At 47.8% G+C, this 19,184-nt stretch overlaps 1 protein-coding gene across 1 annotated transcript in view; it reads left to right on the top strand.

The window, feature by feature from the left end:
• LOC147663358 (FH1/FH2 domain-containing protein 1-like) overlaps positions 1-19,184 on the top strand; it is a 483,979-nt gene that overhangs the window by 16,693 nt on the left and 448,102 nt on the right. Inside the window, exon 3 of the mRNA XM_086950500.1 lies at positions 9,199-9,263. Within this exon, the coding sequence (XP_086806626.1) occupies positions 9,199-9,263 (65 nt within the window). The remainder of the gene's footprint in view (positions 1-9,198; positions 9,264-19,184) is intronic.

Genomic DNA, 19,184 nt, shown 5'->3' with positions numbered 1-19,184 from the left:
CGCACACACCTAAATAGCAATTTTAATATGAAGGAAGGCCACTGCATTTCTGGGCTGGAAGGGGAAACTTACCATTGCGACACTCAGTGACAGTCTATCAACTGTTGGCAGTTTGGGAGGTTTTGCTGAAAGAGACTTGATAGGCATCGCCAAGCGGGGGGGGGGGCTGTGGGAGCATGGACACTTTGCAGGGAATAGTGCAGTAAGTGGGGGACCACCTCTAAAAGAACAGATAGCGGTCAGAGAGAAGAGGGGGAAAAATAACAAAACACAACAATAGTCTCCCTCACGACCTAGATTATTGTACAATGGAATCAATCCCAATACATACAGTGAGCACCCAAACCAAATTGTTAACCAACTAAACAAAGTATTCCAACAATTATAAAAATAAATTCTTGATTTCATTTCTTTTGTCATAGATATTTTCATTGATATGCATGTATTTACATACTTCTTTAAATTTTCAACATTAATTATATATTCATAAATAATCACACAATGAGAAGACAATACATACAACTGAATCAAATAAATCCCGGTAGAGATGAGGCACTGGGTCAGGGTCAGACTAATTTGCATATAGCCAGGTTCTGAGCTGGGATGGTGCAGTGAGCTAAAAAACGGTGATGGATCAAGCCCTGATCTTTGGACTGGGTAAGAGTGGTCTGCTTAATTCAGACACTCTGTTCATCACCACCCCCTTTTCTGAATCATTTTTGTCCACCATAAGCGTGGAAGGGTATACTCAGATGTGAGTCCCTAGCTCATTGCACCATCAGGATTCAAGCAAGCCGGGCCGAAGACGGCTGAAATGCCAGAAACCGGTCCCCGGTAGCTTGTTTCCTTCCCAGTATAAGAATTGGCTTGGTAGTTTGGTCTGCCCTGTTCCCATGAGGCACTGGGTCAGGGTCAGACTAATTTGCATATAGCCAGGTTCTGAGCTGGGATGGTGCAGTGAGCTAAAAAACGGTGATGGATCAAGCCCTGATCTTTCGACTGGGTAAGAGTGGTCTGCTTAATTCAGACACTCTGTTCATCACCACCCCTTTTTCTGAATCATTTTTGTCCACCATAAGCGTGGAAGGGTATACTCAGATGTGAGTCCCTAGCTCATTGCACCATCAGGATTCAAGCAAGCCGGGCCGAAGACGGCTGAAATGCCAGAAACCGGTCCCCGGTAGCTTGTTTCCTTCCCAGTATAAGAATTGGCTTGGTAGTTTGGTCTGCCCTGTTCCCATGATGCACTGGGTCAGGGTCAGAATAATTTGCATATAGCCAGGTTCTGAGCTGGGATGGTGCAGTGAGCTAAAAAACGGTGATGGATCAAGCCCTGATCTTTGGACTGGGTAAGAGTGGTCTGCTTAATTCAGACACTCTGTTCATCACCACCCCCTTTTCTGAATCGTATTAGGTAATTGGGCCAGTGATGACCAGGTTTATGATCTATGTGGCTGATTAAAGCATTTGTATCGTTATGGTAAGAAATCATTGACTAATTGTCACTTGCACCTTACATGACTTAGAAATAAGCTCAAGATGCATATGGTTTGCTGGGCTAGTTATGCTTCTGATTACGTCATTAATACTGTTAAATCTTGGCTTAAGGAAGAGGGGATGCCCTGATCCAAGCCGGAAGGGTAGATAGGTTCTACCTCTTTCTGGAAGAAGTACGGGAGGGATAGCCCAACGCCCCCCATAGCCCCCCCCTTCCATTAACTAATACTGACAAACAAATATGTATCCCACCTTGTAGCTGGTAAAAGTTGGGCACTACTCTCATTGCCTGATCCTGATGAGTAGTGCCTATCTTTTCCTAGTTACGAGGTGGGATACTTATTTGTTTGCCTGCGTCATTAATAACACCTAAATAGACAATAGTGTCACCCAGCGGCGTAACTTCAGGGGGGGTGTTTAGGGTGTGCCCCCCCCAATAAACTAATTTGTGGCTTGATAGTTTGGTCTGAGGGCCCTGAGTCAAGTTTCCAATCCATCCTCCATCATACTGCTTCTTAGTTGGTAAATTTGAGATTCGCCCTTCTGCTGTCCTCCCCAGCCCCCAAACGCCCCCCCCCCCCCCCCATCTCACTGGCTAAGCTATGCCCCTGGTGTCATCAGGCTGGTGTCACTCAGCATGCGCAACTGAATGGCTGTTCTATTTACCTTCCCGAATAATGGGATCACTGACTGCAAATTACTGAACTAAAAGTTGATCAAAACCATTATTCCGTATTTGTCAAGTAAAGATTTTGTACAAGAAAAAGTAGTGTTATTTGACCTGGAAAGAGCACTGTCATGGTGTGGGAGGGGCAGTCATGAGATGCTGACAAAGAGGTTTTGTGGAGTGGACAATTGGTGTGGCGCTCCATAAGGGGGATATATTAGTGGGACAATGTGTAGTACTTTACCTAGTGTACAGTTGAGAAAAAGGGTATTTAAAACGGGTACAGTGGCATGGAAGTCTGTGATGGGCGAACTTGGTGGTGTGTGCTGAGGAAACACAGGGCTTTTAGATTTAGGAAAATTGCTGCTCCTCCAAGAACCCTGAGATTGTGCTATGACTGAAGTTGAGCAAGGAAAATATGTCGCACAATTGGGACAGTGGGATGGGCAGACAGTTAACCTTTGTTTCGTATACATTCCATCGAAATTGCATGCAACCACTCCTGAAATAGACTTGCAGCTTCTTCAGCTCCCATTTGGCACCTTAATTCTGGATGGTGACATAAACACTGTGGCCTCAGAAGAACAGGACAGGGCAACAGCTGGTGTGGGGTGGGGGGGGTCGACAGCTTAGGGGGTGAGGGATCAACCAACATCACAACTGGCCTTCCTGGGAGCACTGGGATTGATCGATATTTGGACGGCACACAATACCAAGGATAAAAGCTATACTTATTACTCTAGACGGTGAACCCATGGCAGCTTTTCGCGCATCAACTGTGTCCCAATGCTGTGTTAGACTTCAGTGGGGCCTGACACCAGCCATGGGGATTTCTGACCACTTGCTCATTTTAGAGGTACTTAAGGCTTGAATATAGTCCAATGGAGTTAGGTGAGAGGGACTGCATGATTTACCTCTGGTATCTTAAGAACAAAGATTCCGACAGGCCTTTGCTTCAGCACTTGCCATTGTTTTACTGAAAATGAATGAACAGGTTGACTTGGCTCTCACGTTATGGGAGTTCCATAAGGCAGTAGTGAGAGGATAGGCGCTGTCTCTGGTGACAGCTGTCAAAAAGAAGTAACAGACAAAAATGGAAGAGCTATAGAGGAATAATTTGTGAGATACTACAGTACAATGTACTTGCCTACAATCACCAGATAAACTACGAAGAGCCAAGATTTCTTTAAAGATTTACAGTTACCCCTTTTTCCACCGGAGGACTGTCCGGAGTTAGAAGAAAGATAGAACCTGGTTAAATTGCAGCAACAATAAGGGGCATGCAGTCAGGAAAGGTCATGGGGCCCTAATGGATTTCCTCTACAACTCTATAAACATATGGCCACCAAACTCTCTAATCCATGCTTCACAAGTACTAGGTGGCATGGCAAACGGGACAGTTCTCACCAGACAAAAAATATGAACCATCATAGTGGTTCATACCAAATGAGGGTAAGCCACCTCACGAGTGTGCTTCATACAAACCGATCTCCTTAGTAAATGTAGAGGTTAAAATGTTAGCAACTAGTCTTAAAGTTGTAATCACTAAGCATGGGCGAATTTTGCGAATCTCGCGTTCGTGAATTTTGCGGATTTGCGAACTCGCAATCCGCAAAATCCGCGAATTTGCGGATTTTTTTTTTTTGTGTTCGCGCGGGTTTCTGCCAGTTTGCGAGGGTTTTGTACAATTTCGCAAACGCGAACTTACCTGTCGGGTCGCAAGTTTTGCGAACTTGTTGTTTCTACGTGTCCAGCCTGTTTGGGACACTCTTCTTCATCACTGCCACTCTCTGACTACTCATGCCACCCTCTGGCCCACCCATGCCACCCTCTGTTTCATCACAGCACCCTCTGGTTGTCCAGTGTACATTATTGTGGCAAAGCAAAGCACACCTTCCCTGCCTCAAGTGACCTGAATTAATTTGGGGCTGATTGTGTCACAGAATATTTTTTTAGCTGGCACCTGCTTCCTTAGTGCTTCCTGATTAGTGATCTTTTGCACTTGCTAAGTGCTTTCATTGTTGCAAAATTAGTTACAACACCTGCCCTGCCCCAACTGACAATAATGAATTAGGGGCTGATTAATGTGTCACTGGATTTGAACTTCCAGCCTGGCTCCTGCTTGTCTCCCTTAGCTGTAATTCAGGACCTTTGGGGCATATGTGTAACTATTCTGAGGGTCAGAGCAGGGTCACATAATAGTTGCAAGTAGGCAACTGAACTCTGGAGGGGCCCCTCAGGAAGCACTACAGGAAATGGCTACTAATGATGAGCTTGAACTTTTGAACCTGGTAAGTAGTTTCAGTTTTGCTAAGATCGTATTTCTGCAATTTAGCGCTTATTCGCGGGGCGCGAAGTTGAACTGGGAAGCTGCGAACTCACGCGAACAGTGCGAGCAAGCCATAAAATCCGCTGCTCGCGGATTTTGTGGGAAATTCGCTAATCTCGCGGATTGCGAATTTACCGAAAATCCGCAAAATCCGCGAGCGGAACGGATTTTCCGCCCATGCTTAGTAATCACCCTGGTCCACCCTGTTCAGGCGAGAGTCATGCCCAACCGAGGAATGAGGCTTAACCTGGGTTCACTTTTTGCGGTGTTGGGATGCTCAAGCAGTATACAGGAACTGGCGCTAGTGATGTCCCTCGATGCCAAGTTCGACACACTTGAATGGGATTACTCGTGTACAGTCTTGGATAGGCTGGGTTTAGGCCGTCAGTTCCAGAACTGGTTAAGACTCCTATATAGCCAACCACTGGCCAGGGTCAGGGTTAATAGAGCGCGATATAGCATCTGTGAGCTAAAGAACCAAACAAGGCGGGACTGCCTCCTATCGCCCTTGATATTTGCACTAGATTCTTTTTGGTTTAAATCATTTTTATTAAATTTTGCAGCAAATATATGACAATTCGGCATATGTAATTTGCATAGACCACCCTTCTTCTCTGCCCGGCTCTCCCCCTTTCCTCTTTGAGGGTGGACCCAGTGTCGTTGCACTAGATTTTGAACCTGTGGCAGCATGGATTAAGAGTCCCATTGGTCAGAAGGCTGTGCTGGGGCTGCTTGTAGGAAGAACGGATGTTTTTGTACGCAGACCATGTACTGCTTTATGTAATGGATCCAGAGTGCACTATAAGCAAATGCAGATGCAGCGCAACTTTGGCAACTACGCAGTCTTTATTATTAATTGGGAGCAAGTCTCCAATATACCCTCTGGCGAGTGGATTACTTATACTACCACTCATCTGGGTAATGCTGGTGATGGGAAGGGATTCAAATATCTGGATATATATCTAACCATCATACTAGAGGATTTTCTTGAACAAAATCCACGCTTGCTCTTTGAGATTTTGGTGAGCAGATCACTGGTGAGCGCTGCTGCTCTTGCTCTTGGGTACAGTATCGATGTTCAAAATGTTTGACAGATTTCTATACGCGCTCCAAAATATGCCCAATAGAGTACCCCCAGAGTTCTTTAAAAAACTTGAGGCAGAGTTGAGACTGCTTCTTTGGGATGGAGGCCCCCTCGTAGTTAAGGCTGTTTCGTTGGGATGTAGGCCTCCTCGGATATCCCTGCATAAACTGACGTGCGTAGTGTGTAAAATCATGGAATTGCCTTCCCAGATATATGAAAATATTATTGGGAGTCCCATCTGGCCTTGATCAATGGTTGGATCTATGCACCATGGACTGAGCCTACTGTGAGGATGGGCAGGCACAAAATTGGGAGTTGGGACTACCCTGCAGCATTCTACAGATGGACACCCATGGCAATCATGCCCGCACACACCTAAATAGCAATTTTAATATGAAGGAAGGCCACTGCATTTCTGGGCTGGAAGGGGAAACTTACCATTGCGACACTCAGTGACAGTCTATCAACTGTTGGCAGTTTGGGAGGTTTTGCTGAAAGAGACTTGATAGGCATCGCCAAGCGGGGGGGGGGGGCTGTGGGAGCATGGACACTTTGCAGGGAATAGTGCAGTAAGTGGGGGACCACCTCTAAAAGAACAGATAGCGGTCAGAGAGAAGAGGGGGAAAAATAACAAAACACAACAATAGTCTCCCTCACGACCTAGATTATTGTACAATGGAATCAATCCCAATACATACAGTGAGCACCCAAACCAAATTGTTAACCAACTAAACAAAGTATTCCAACAATTATAAAAATAAATTCTTGATTTCATTTCTTTTGTCATAGATATTTTCATTGATATGCATGTATTTACATACTTCTTTAAATTTTCAACATTAATTATATATTCATAAATAATCACACAATGAGAAGACAATACATACAACTGAATCAAATAAATCCCGGTAGAGAGAAAAAAAATACAAATTTACACCAACCCATTCAAACCCTACTCACACACATCCAGACAAACCTTCACATTCAGAACATATCTGGGGAACACAGTGTAATTGGAATGACCAAAGACGAGAACTGCAGGAAGCAGGATGTTCTCAGGGCAGTGCAGAGAATATCAATTAGTAGCTACTGAGACCTACCGCTACATACAGATCAGTCACACATTGTGTTCGACCTGGCATCATTGGCATGAGTCTCCCTTCCATTTTGTCGGATTGCCTTCTCTGTTTTTGATATGTATTGCTGGTTATATGCTTTGGGCACTGTGCCACTGCTATTCAGCGCCACCGTGCAAGTGCTCCCTATGTTAAATTGATGTATTGATTAGTGACTCCATGATTGGGTTATTTGATTTACTTGTCAGACCCTGTCATATACAGTAATTGGTGTACACTATTAGTGAGTGCAGACCAAACGCGACCACATACTTAATTTTTTTATAGAATATTTTTCCTTGGACTGTTATTTTTTCTGACCACTCTCAATTCTTACTACCATGAGTAGACCAGCATCTGTTGCATCCATGAATCTTGATTTTGACGGAGAGGTTGGAAACCTACACTTTGAAACAGCTCCAGTATCTCTGCAAGAAATTGAAAGTTGCTACACCAGGCATTTCTGAAAAGGATGACTACCAAAAGGTGCAGAGGGCCTGGGTAGAAGCAAGAAATGCCCCTGATCTTGTGGTGCAGCCAGTTGGGGATGCAGATGGGCAACTGCATAGGCCAGTGTTTCCAGCCAGGGGAGGGGTACCGACCCCACTTGGCAGTAGTATCTCTTCCAAAGACCTGTCCCCCAGAGAGTTGGAAGACAGGGAGAGAAATAGGGCACACCAGCTGGAGATGGCTAAGCTTAAGATGGAGAGTCAGAGGGAAGCAGAGTATAACAGATTGTCCTTGGAGAGAGAGAGAGAGAATGAGAATGGAACATGAGAGGATATTGAGGGAGTTAGAGATCAAGGCGAAGGGCTCGGAGATCAATCCCTCTGGTGGCAGCGCACCATCTGTGCCTTCAGTGGTACACCAACAGACTCTGCTCACAGTCCAGTGCCAGAAGCGAGTTAGAGGCTGCCCCCCTGGGAAATCCGACAGGCCACCGAGGGAACAGCTTCGACAGGGCAGACGGCGGTGATTACCAGGGTAGGCCTCAGGCAGTGAACCAGATCTCTTGCCGTAATGGCGAGTGGAAAAGGACCCAAAGCCTGGGCTCAAACCAGACTAGCCAAATATGTCTGGAACAAGGCGGGAGGGGAACGGGACACAGCGCAACCGGAATCAACAGATTTACAACGCGGTCCCTCCCTGCTCCGATGACTTGGGTCTAGTTCGCGTTATATAAAATGTCACAACAACAAACAGGTAGATAAAAAAAATGGGGGAATTTATTTCCCCATTAACGTGCATTGAAGAGGAGGTAATTTTAGTTAGGAGAAAGCAAAAAAGAAAGCAACTTTTGGCTTTAAAAATCGGGATCTCCCTCCTGAATCAGGTCTATTGGCATGCATGAGTGTGTTGCTGATGTGCAAGACGGGTAGAGGATGTTAATTTGTCAGAATCAGTTTAGAATGCAGGTAAAAGCGGGCTGTGGCAAAGGGGCATGCGGACATGAACTTCTTTACAACGCATCACCAATGCAAAGTGTTAAACTAAATTAAGAAATGTAAGCATCTGCAAAATCCTCTAGGCTGGCCCTGAAACATGATGGACAACCCGACAAACCAATGTCTGAACGGAGCTCACCCAAACAAGACAAAGGTTAAGAAGCATTGGCATAGCCAATAGGTCTCGCATTTGGGACCTTATACGTTTTTAGCCATTCAACATTTGATGTTGTTGCCCCAAGGGTATTGCACTGCATAACTAAAAACGTAAAAGATTCCAAAGGCGAGACCTATTGGCTATGCCAATGCTTTTTGGACAATGGGTTTCAAAACAAGCATTGGTATAGCCAATAGGTCTCGCTTTTGGGAACTTAGAAGTGTTTAGTTACCCAGTACAATATCCTTTGTGCAACAACTTCAAGTGTTGCATGGCTAAACACTTAAAAGGTCCCAACAGCGAGACCTATTGGCTATGCCAATGCTTGTTGCTTTAGGACTGCTGAATCTGGTGAACGTGTTTTTTTGTCCAGCCTATATGGGGTTCAGAAAGAAAGGGATCCTCCCTATCTGCCGTAAACTGGGCATAGGGGACTATGGAGTATACATCAGGATCCTAAAAAATGTGATTTCAGACAAGCCATAGTGTTTGCTGTCTGCCAAATTTTACTTCATATGTGGAGGCTCATGCGCAAAAGGTTTGCAGTCGAGGCAGTCATTTAGGGAAGTCTGTTTAGCATCTGTATATTTTTATTCCCACATTCTGCATTTTGCACTTTGTGCCGTTATTTTGGAATGTAATCTTTTTCGCTTATTTATGTACATTTTAATTTATCTAATGTTATTTATTTTCTCGTAATAGATTTTCTGTACTTTTATGGCTTATAACCAAATCAAGATGTATTTGCTATGCTTACCGCTAGTCAGCATTTGGCTCCTGTCATCTCTTCCTGTATATTATTCATTGTCCGTTATTGATACTGGTAATGGAATAACATGTAAGCTGTTTTTAGCATTCATAATCTTTTTTACGGATTTGCTTAATGAAACATGTATTTTCGCAGCAAAGGAAGGAAACCGTCCCTCATCCTGCGCACTCAACTATCTGTAAGAGTTCACGTAATCCTTGGTAAGTCCGTTGTGTATTAATAATCTAGGGCACTGAGAATAACATATTTTTTAAAGTATGGCATTGTTCAAGGCTAGTTGTCAAGAGGGGGTTGTTTTTCCACCCAGGGAAAGTAATCTGATGCTATTAACGCCTCTCATGAACCCATCGTCAACCCCAACTTGTGTGGTGGTTTGGGGATGGTGTAAGATAATGAGTCCATATCTGACGTGTCTTTAACCTCTTGGCTGCTAGGCGTTTTCCCCCTCCTGTGCTGGGAATTACCATTTTGCTGTTTTCATGACGAGCTCAGCTCGTCATCAGCACATGACACCCGTGGGTGATGACAAGCTGAGCTTGTCATCAGCATCGAAAGGGTTAATAGAATTTTGCCTTCTAGTACTCTGTCAGAATGCTCTGGACTCCAATAAATATTTACAGAAACAGATCTTACACCTTGCTACCACCCATTCTCCTTCACCTACCAAAGCAGTTTCTGCCCTCTTTCCCTTGATATTATAATAACAAGCATTGGCATAGCCAATAGGTCTTGCCTTTGGGACCTTATGTGTTTAGCCAGAACTTTTGCTATGTTGTAGAGCATTGCGGCTGCTGTGCATTATGTTGAAAAGTTATAATAAAAAGTGTTAAGCATTTTTGTTACCTTTATACAAACGAAGACGACATTATATACAACTAAAAAAGCTGATTAAAAAAAGATTTTAACATAAAAAATGTCTTCTAGTTTTTTTGTACTTTTACTGCTGGCAACTTCTTCCTGCCTGTTCTGCTGCTTGTTTGTTAAACATTTTTTGGTTATGGGGGAGCAGGACATAAATAACGGGGGAGTAGAGGTTGGAAAACAGTAATTTAATTAGGACACGAGCAGCGGACTGACACTAGGGGAGAATCAACAGATGCCAGATTCCAGGGCAGACTGACGTGATGCTTAGGTGGAGCGCTGATGCAAAAAGGTGGTGGTGAATGATGTTTGGCGCTCAGGTGGTGACACTATATGGTGTGGATTGGGGGTACGTTGTGGATTATGGAGTTGAAATATGTTGTTTGGTGTGTACTTATGCTGTGTGTATTGGAAATGTAACATATAAAACAAATGGGTTTGCTTAATTTGAACCGCACATCACAAGGTTAAGCCAATTGTGATATGGACATAGGTAAATGACAGAAAGCAACTATGGCTGGGGTGCTCCTAAGGTATATGACACCTACCCACCAAAGTGTCATTCAGTCCCAGGATTCAAATGAACCCAGGTCAAACATATATATGCACAACACCTGAGCACACCAATATCATTATTTCAAATTTAGGTAATGTAAGTATTTTTCTAGCACAATCAGTAAAGTCTCAGCGTCCTATATGTTCTAAATCCAGAAAGTCTCAAAGGAAAAACAGGGAGTCCAAACAAATCTTAGGTTGAGGTCTGGTTTGATTTTAATTTCCACAGTTCACAGGAGAAAAGACAGCAGCCGACGCGCGTTTCGCCCTCAGGGCTTTTTCAAGGCTTTGCTCATCGATCCAGGCGTCTATAATTGTAAGCGTTCTCTTATATGCACTTTTCTTGGGTGGATGGATGGATGGATGGAGTCCCCAAAATTGGCAGCAATATGTAACGATTGGTGTTCTGAATTTGGCGTTCCTATTCTCACATCAATATGATAGTTGTGGCCCCAATATGTAAAAACTTGTCCTCTTCCAAAGTTAACATCCGAATTTAGGATTCAAACCCATCCTTTATAATAGATAGTGTAATCCTTCCGAATCTTGATAAATCCAGAGTTGCACTTGTGTCTCTTATTCTCCTTCAAGCCTTGAAGGAGAATAAGAGACACAAGTGCAACTCTGGATTTATCAAGATTTGGAAGGATTACACGATCTATTATAAAGGATGAATTTGAATCCTAAATTCGGATGTTAACTTTGGAAGAGGACAAGGTTTTACATATTGGGGCCACAACTATCATATTGATGTGAGAATAGGAACGCCAAATTCAGAACACCAATCGTTACATATTGCTGCCAATTTTGTGGACTCCATCCATCTAGCCACCCAAGAAAAGTGCATACAAGAGAACGCTTACAATTATAGACGCCTGTATCAATGAGCAAAGAGCCTTGAAAAAGCCCCGAGGGTGAAACGCGCGTCGGCTGCTGTCTTTTCTCTTGTGAACTGTGGAAATTAAATCAAACCAGACCTCAACCTAAGAAGATTTGTTTGGACTCCCTGTTTTTCCTTTGAGACTTTCTGGATTTAGAACATATAGGACGCTGAGACTTTACTGATTGTGCTAGAAAAATACTTACATTACCTAAATTTGAAATAATGATATTGGTGTGCTCAGGTGTTGTGCATATATATGTATTGGAAATGTGTGGAGGTGAATTGTGTGGCCTGGAACTGTGATGATGAGTGAAATTATGCTTAGTGAAATTGTGTCATGGTGTGGAGTGCATTTATGTTGATTGGTGGTATGTGGTATAAAGTGCATGTATGTGGGGTGTATTTATGTTGCATTGAGTGGAGTGCAATTATGTGGCGTGTAATTATGTGGCACTGAGTGGTATTATGTGATTTGTGTTTGTTGCACTGAGTAGAGAGTAATTATGTGGCGTGTAATTATGTGGCACTGAGTGGTAATATGTGGAGTGTATTTATGTTTAATTGAGAAGTGTAATTATGTGGCATATAATTATATGGCACTGAGCGGAATTGTGTGGAGTGTATGTTGCATTCAGTAGAGTGTAATAATGTGGTGTGTAAATATATGGTACTGAGTGGTTTTATTTGGAGTGTATGTTGCTTTGAGCGCAGTGTAATTATGTAGCATATAATTATGTGGCACTGTGTGGTATTATGTTGAGTGTATTTATGTTGCATTGAGTAGAGTGTAAGTATGTGGTGTGTAATTATGTGGCACTGAGTGGTATTAATGGTATACTTGTATGTGCTTAATTGGGACACAGAAAAATTATGAAAACACTTTCTTTTTAGCATTTTAAAGTCTTATTCATAATTGTTCATGACATTTCGACTGATTTTCACCTATTGGTGGCTCCTTTGGAGCTATGGCTCTTGGAGCCAAACCAAATACTTGGCTCGGCTCTCCCCAAGGCAGTTTGTGTCACCCTCAGAAATACTGCGTATCTCCTGTGCACGTGCGCAGCCCTGTCATAAGCTGCACCTCATGATGAATCTGCAGAGTCAATCATAACACAGCCCCTCCCCGTACCATAATCTGTACCGCACACAGCTCCCTGCATTCTGTGTATTCCAATCGCACCCTGAACAATACACAGACAACCCTCTGCCTTTTCATCACAATCTATTCAACTCACAACACTTATAGCCTCTGTACTCCCATCACCACACAGTCACTGCAGCTCCCTTCCCTTCACAATCCACAAAACACACAGCCACTGCAGCTCCCGTCACAATCCATACAACACACAGCCACTGCAGCCTCCATCACAATCCATACAACACACAGCCACTGCAGCCTCCATCACAATCCATACAACACACAGCCACTGCAGCTCCCATCACAATCCACACACAGCCCCTGCAGCTCCTATCAAAATCCATACAACACACAGAATCTGCAGCAAGTGTTCACCACCGCAACATGCATCCTGCAGCCACATGACAAACTGTGCACAACAGACCCTGCGGCCTCTGCAGTCTCCTTTACAATCTGCTCATACATAGCCCCTGCGTCCCCATCACAATATGTACAATACACACACTCTGCAGCACAATCGACCATAAAAAAAAACCCTGTAGACTCGGCATTTTCTACAACAATCTATATCCGCACCAACTGTATGTGCCTTCTTGTCACAGTCTGTACAAAACCTACACCCCTGAATCCTTATCGCAATCCCACAACCCCTGCAATATCTGCATATCCCATCAAAATCCGAACACACAACTCCTATAGCAGTAGCATCCCATCACAGTCTGGCAAAGCACAACTAACCCCTTCAGCCCCTGAATTTACCATGTAAACTATGCAACGTGCAACCCTTGCATCCTCTGTATTCCATCACAAACAGTTCAACACAACCCTTGCATCCTCTGTATCCCATCACAATCTGTTCAACACAACTCTTGCAGCTGCTGAATTCACCATGACAAGTTGCACAACACACAGATTTTAAAACCCCGTTCCAACCTAAACACACAGCCTCATCTTTCTGCAAAACACACAGCCCCTGCAACATCAACACAATCTACACAACACGCAGTCCGACTTTAATCTGCAAAACACACAGCCCCTGTGGCCACACCATAATCGGCACAACACACAGCCTCTGTAGCCCCATCACAATTTGCACAAGACACAGCCACTGCAACACCATCGCAATCCACACGACACACAGCCCATTTAGCCACCCCATAATCTGCCAAACTCCCAGCCCCTGCAACACAATCCCAATCTACACAACAAAAAACCCCTGCACCGCCTCACAACCTGCAGAACACACAGCCCCTTATAACTTCTGCAGCCTGTACAGCACACAGCCTCTGCAGTTTTCGCATTTCACAAAAGGTGTTGAGTAATCATTTGATATTGTACACAAGACTATAAAAACACGCGGTCCGCCGTAGATAACAAATGGCTGGCTGTCCATAGTGGCATTTGTGTGCCAATTTCTCCTGCTACAACTGCCGGCTAAACTTGCTACAACTCTATGTGCACGCACGGTTCAACTTCGAAACATGCTCATTCAAGCCGAACTTACTTTGAAATAGGCGACGAGAATGACAAGACGTGCTACATAAATTAACATAAATAAAATGTGTTCTTGGTAACTATTGCTGGGGAGAAATGTAAATGTTTCTCTTCCAGGAATTCAAACCAGTGCAGCTTCTAAGAAGAAATGCTTTTATGCGATGATATCACTGTGGAACCAGGAAATCGAGTAACGAATCCCAGCTTCTCCACCCGATCTCTTGTAAACGTGTGACCATAGGCAAACCACTATAGCTGAGTGGAGCGAAGTAGCAGCAAAATACCAGTCGGGTGGCACACTATGCTAAGAACAGATTTTTAGCTTACCTGTGTTTAAGCCACTCTCTTAATTACACCGGCCACGCCCCGATGACAGACCCCCCCCCCCCCCCCCCCCCCCAGTTTTTTCATCACACAAAGCCCTGCGAGGAGCTCCTATCCTCTCAGGTGGGCCGGCACTAGGTCCTGGTGCTGGCCTTGGTGGGTGTGCTAGTGATAAAGTCCCTCTGCCTCTCAGGTGTGCAGACGCGCAGCATTACAACTTAATGCCTGCTTCACTCCTCTCTTCTCACTACCACACTTTCTTGCCTCCCCTGCGTCCCCGGGGCACCCCCTGTAGACGGCTGGCACAGCGCGTGTACCCATGTGCAGGAGAGGAGTGCATCACTGCCCTCTGAAGATGCGCGGGGTGCCAGCTGTGATGGAGGGCTGCTCGTGGGCACACAGGGAGGGTGCGATGAGGAGCCCTACTCTGCAAGGCTGCTCAGCCTTCACTGCTCGAGGGTCTCACTCCCAGCAGCTCTCTCCTGCCCCAGCGCACGGACGATGAGTATAAAGAAGCTGAAGCCGGTAATGCCAGGCCCCGGGGGAAGCACAGTCGCAGACTAGTCTTCCCCCGGGGTCTTTCGCGCATGGGATAGGACAGGCAGGGAAAGGGGAGGAGTTAGGTGTGGGGTATTAAGGCACAGGGGAGTAAGGGATCTTCCTCTTCCTGTTGCCTGGCACCATTGGGAGGGTGTAGAAAAGGAGCTTAGCGTAGTTTTTTCTATAGCACTTTAAAAGTGGTAGTTGAGCTAGTTTAGGGGCTGTGGTAGTGGCTGTGACTTCATGGGCTGTCTGCCGGCAGTCGAGGTTTTTCGCATCTGCCTGAAGCGTGAGTTTTTACAGCATGTTGGGCGTCTCGGCTGAGGAGGTTCGGGCGGCCCTATTGTTGCTGGCCCACGCGGGCCGGGAGGACCTTCTCCAGCCAGGCATGGGTGGGGGCCACGAGGGCAACACGCGCGGCCTCGGCGGCGGTCCTGGCCTGCCAGGAGGACTCCCTGCCGAGTCATGAGCAGGAGGCAGGGCGGAGGGGGGCGGAGCAGTCTGAGACTCGGAGCGGGGCGGGAAGCGCAAGAGCCTGCCCCCGCGAGCCTTCCCCCTTCTGCATATCCTCCCTGGGGCCTCCAGGGCTGCAATTGGGGGTGGTGACCTCCCCCCCACACGGCCGGTGGATGCTCCTCAACTCGGGGGAGTGGAGAGAGTGGCTGGGCCCTGTGACTTGTCCATTGGGGGTGGGGGAGAGGCTGCAGGACGGGAGGTGCTGTTGTCTGGGGGTGGGGGGACATCTGTGGTCCCGGCTGCTGAGCTCCTGGGTGAGGCAGGCACTGAGGAGGCAGGAGAGGATCAAGGGGCTGACGGCCCCATTGATCTATCTACAAGTTCTAGGGCGAACGCCCCAGCCCCAGTAGGGCGGGAGGTGGTAGTGCAGGCGGGGGGCTGGGGGAGCCAGATTTGTCTGGGGCCTTGGGAATGGGGGGTTGGCCCCTGATTCATGGGCAAGGTGGATTTTTGCCGCCGGGTGGGGGTTTTCAGGGCTACTGCCTGCCCCCCCACCCCGATTTGGGGGGCCATGTTATGGGAGGACAGGGCCCGGGAGCAGAGGCTTATGGAACAGATTCAGGAGGCAAGGTGGGCCTAGCAGACCATGGCCCGGCTGGGTGCAGTGTGGGGGAACGACAGAGGGGCCGCCTACCTCGACCTCTGAGGAGGAAAGGGCAGCGGAGCTGGAGGAGGCGCAGAGGCGCGGGAAGGGCAAGAAGGCGACAGTTGAGGACCCTAGGAGCAGGATGGCAGGAGTAGTTACGGCCAAGGCGGCTTTGAGGCCCGATGGTGCTGGGGCCCTCTCAGGCTGGAGCGACCTGAAGGGTGGGCGGGGAACCAAGCCGGCGGCTGTCAGCAGAGCCCGGGGGTGCCTGGCGAGGCGCAAGACGGCCCTGAGACGCAGGCCTGAAGCAGTAGGGCGGTCTGCGGCGGCTGTCCCTCCACCGAGGGCTCGGGCACTGGCAGCGCGGGTGTCGGATGTGTCACGTGAGACGGTTGGTGTGCAGAAAGGAGTGAAGAGAGCGGTGAGGGATGTGTCGAGTGTGCCTGTGGGAGTGGAGCCTGTGCTGGAATTGGACTATGACGATGAGAGTGAGTAGCTTGAGGAGGGGGAGGAGCGGGATGACTCCGCCGGCCCGCGGTCGTGGTGGACAACAGCGACATTGGTGTTTTGCAGGCCCCGACAACGGGCAAGGACAAGGTGGTGGCGGTGAAGACTTCGACCCCCAGAGGACGGCCCCAGGAGCGGCTTCCCACGGTCACAGGTGAGGGGTCCTGGTGGGTGGCCTGGGAAGACTGCGCAAAAGGGGGAAGGAAGAGGACTTGTAGGTCGGTGGGTGTAGGGGACGGGTCAATCAAGGAGCCCGAGAGGCCAGCGGGCGGTCCACCTATGGAGGGTAAGAAGGTGGATGGTAAGTCGATGGCTATGGCGGAGGTGCAGACGGACAAGGGGGTCGGTAAGGAGGAAAAGGGGGTGAAGCTGCCGAAGAAACTCCCCTACATGGGTTTGGCGATGCTCTTGGGGTCGCATTTGTCGTAGAAGGTCAGGACGCGGATTTGGAAACACGAATTTGTAGATGTGTTTAAGCTGCTGCATAGGGAGGTTCAGGCCAAAGAGGGCTCGAAGGAAGAGGAGTGGGGGATGACGATGCGGCCCAGAGTGCCAGTGACCATGGAGAACTGGACCCTGCATTCTTGATTTATACCAGTATTTATTGTGAGAGGTATTTGGATCGGGCTATTGCGTTGTTTAAGTACATGGACATCATTCGCAAGGCCCAGATGCAGTTTTGGGGTTTCGCCTGGTTGAGTTATGATGAGGAATTCAGGGCGAGGGTTAGTGTGGATCCGTAGAAGAATTGGGGGGAGGTGGACCAGGAATTCTGGGTGCAGTGGATGGCGTCAACACACTCTACTGCATCCACACACACGGCCAGCGGGTTGCCGGTAGTGTATCGGTCCTTTCCGCCGCGTCCCGCCCACGGCGGGTTGGGGGGAAGTGCGGTGCCTAATACCCTCATCTCTGGTCAGCCCAACAAACCAGGGTGATATTCGACGGGGGCCTGTTGGAGCTACAACAGGGGGTACTGTTCGAGATATCCCTGTAAGTTTAAACATAACTGCTCCAAGTGCGGCGGGAAACACGCCCTGACTCAATGCCTTACACTTGTCACCCCCTCGGAGCAGTGGCGGAACGCCAAGGGGTGGGGCCACACTGGGCAGAAAGGCCCCTACACCGGTTTGGGATGTAGGCGATGGCCCCGTGGCTCTCGTGTTACCCGGATCAGGAGGCGGCGGCGCGGCTTTTCTGGGGTTTCACGGAGGGCTTTAGGGTAGGTTATCAAGGTCCCAGGGTGCGTCGGTGGGCGGACAATTTGCGGTCAGCGAAAGAACTGCCAAGAGTGGTGTCCCACAAGTTGTTGAAGGAGGTTGAGGAAGGAAGGGTAGCCGGCCCGTTTACTGAATGGCCTTTGGAAGATCTGATCATTTCTCCGTTGGGGGTGGTGCCGAAGAAAGAAGAGGGGGAGTTTCGGATGATTCACCATCTCTCGTGGCCGGAGGGCCAGTCAGTGAACGACTTTATTGCAGAGGAGGATTCGAGGGTGCTCTATGCTTCCGTGGATTACGCGATCCGTTTGGTGAGGGTGTGCGGGACGGGGGGCTGAATTGGCGAAATGCGACATCAAGTCGGCTTTCCGTCTGCTGCCTATACATCCAGCGGATTTCTTGCTCCTGGGAATGCAGTTTGGGGAGGCCATCTACGTGGACAAGGTTTTGCCCATGGGTGCGCCATCTCTTGTGCCTTGTTTGAACTCTTTAGTACTTTTCTGCAATGGGCAATGGTGAGAATTAGTGGGTGCCGCGAGGTCACTCGCTATTTGGATGATTTCCTCTTCCTGGGGAGGGCGGATTCTGGTGATTGCAGCAGGGCCCTGTCGCGGTTCCAGGAGATGGCTTTCCATTTCGGTGTTCCTTTGGCGCCAGAAAAAACGGCTGGTCCCAGCTGTCGCCTGACGTTTCTGGGGATTGAGTTGGACTCTGTACAGTGGCTGGCACGCCTTCCGGGGGCCAAGGTGGCTGAAATTCTGTCATGTCTACGGTGGGCGATCGAAGAGAAACAAACCCCTTTGAGAGCGGTGCAGAAACTGTTGGGTGTCCTGAACTTTGCGTGTAGAGTGGTGAGAGCAGGGCGGACGTTCTGTAGGCGGCTCGGCATGGCCATGTCGGGGGCGGTGCTTCCACACCACAGAGTCAGGATTTCCATGGGGGTGCGGGCTGATTTGAGGACCTGGATAACATTTTTGACTGATTTCAACGGAGTGTCCCTGGATTTTGATGAGGAAAGGGCGGTTTGGCAATGTCGAATTTTCTCTGATGCAGCTGGGTCAGCGGGGTTTGGCATTTTCTGGGACGGGAGGTGGTGCGCTGAGAGTTGGCCTGCTCACTAGTTAAAACAGGGGAGGAGCATTGCTTTCCTGGAATTCTTTCCGTTGCTGGTGGTGCTGGAGATTTGGGGGAGTGAATTTCAGAATAGACTGTTCAGGGGAATTTGTGTAAGCCTTCCCAGCCCTTCCGCTGATCCCGAAAGTGGTGAGCAAGCTAGCTCACTCGTACACGAAGATGATTCTCATTGCCCCCGACTCGCCGAGACAGTGGTGGTACACGGACCTTCTACATCTGTCAGTGTCCTCACATTGCCGTTCAGGCCGGACCTGTTATCCAAGATGGACGGGAGGATTCATCATCCCAACCTTCCGTCACTGAACTTGGCAGCATGGCTCCTGAGGTCATACAATACGCCCACCTAGGACTGCCGCAGATGTGCAT

This window comes from Lissotriton vulgaris, unplaced genomic scaffold, assembly GCF_964263255.1.
Source record: "Lissotriton vulgaris unplaced genomic scaffold, aLisVul1.2 SCAFFOLD_1508, whole genome shotgun sequence".
Classification (NCBI taxonomy): Eukaryota; Metazoa; Chordata; class Amphibia; order Caudata; family Salamandridae; genus Lissotriton; species Lissotriton vulgaris.
This window is presented reverse-complemented; position numbering and strand designations above follow the sequence as displayed.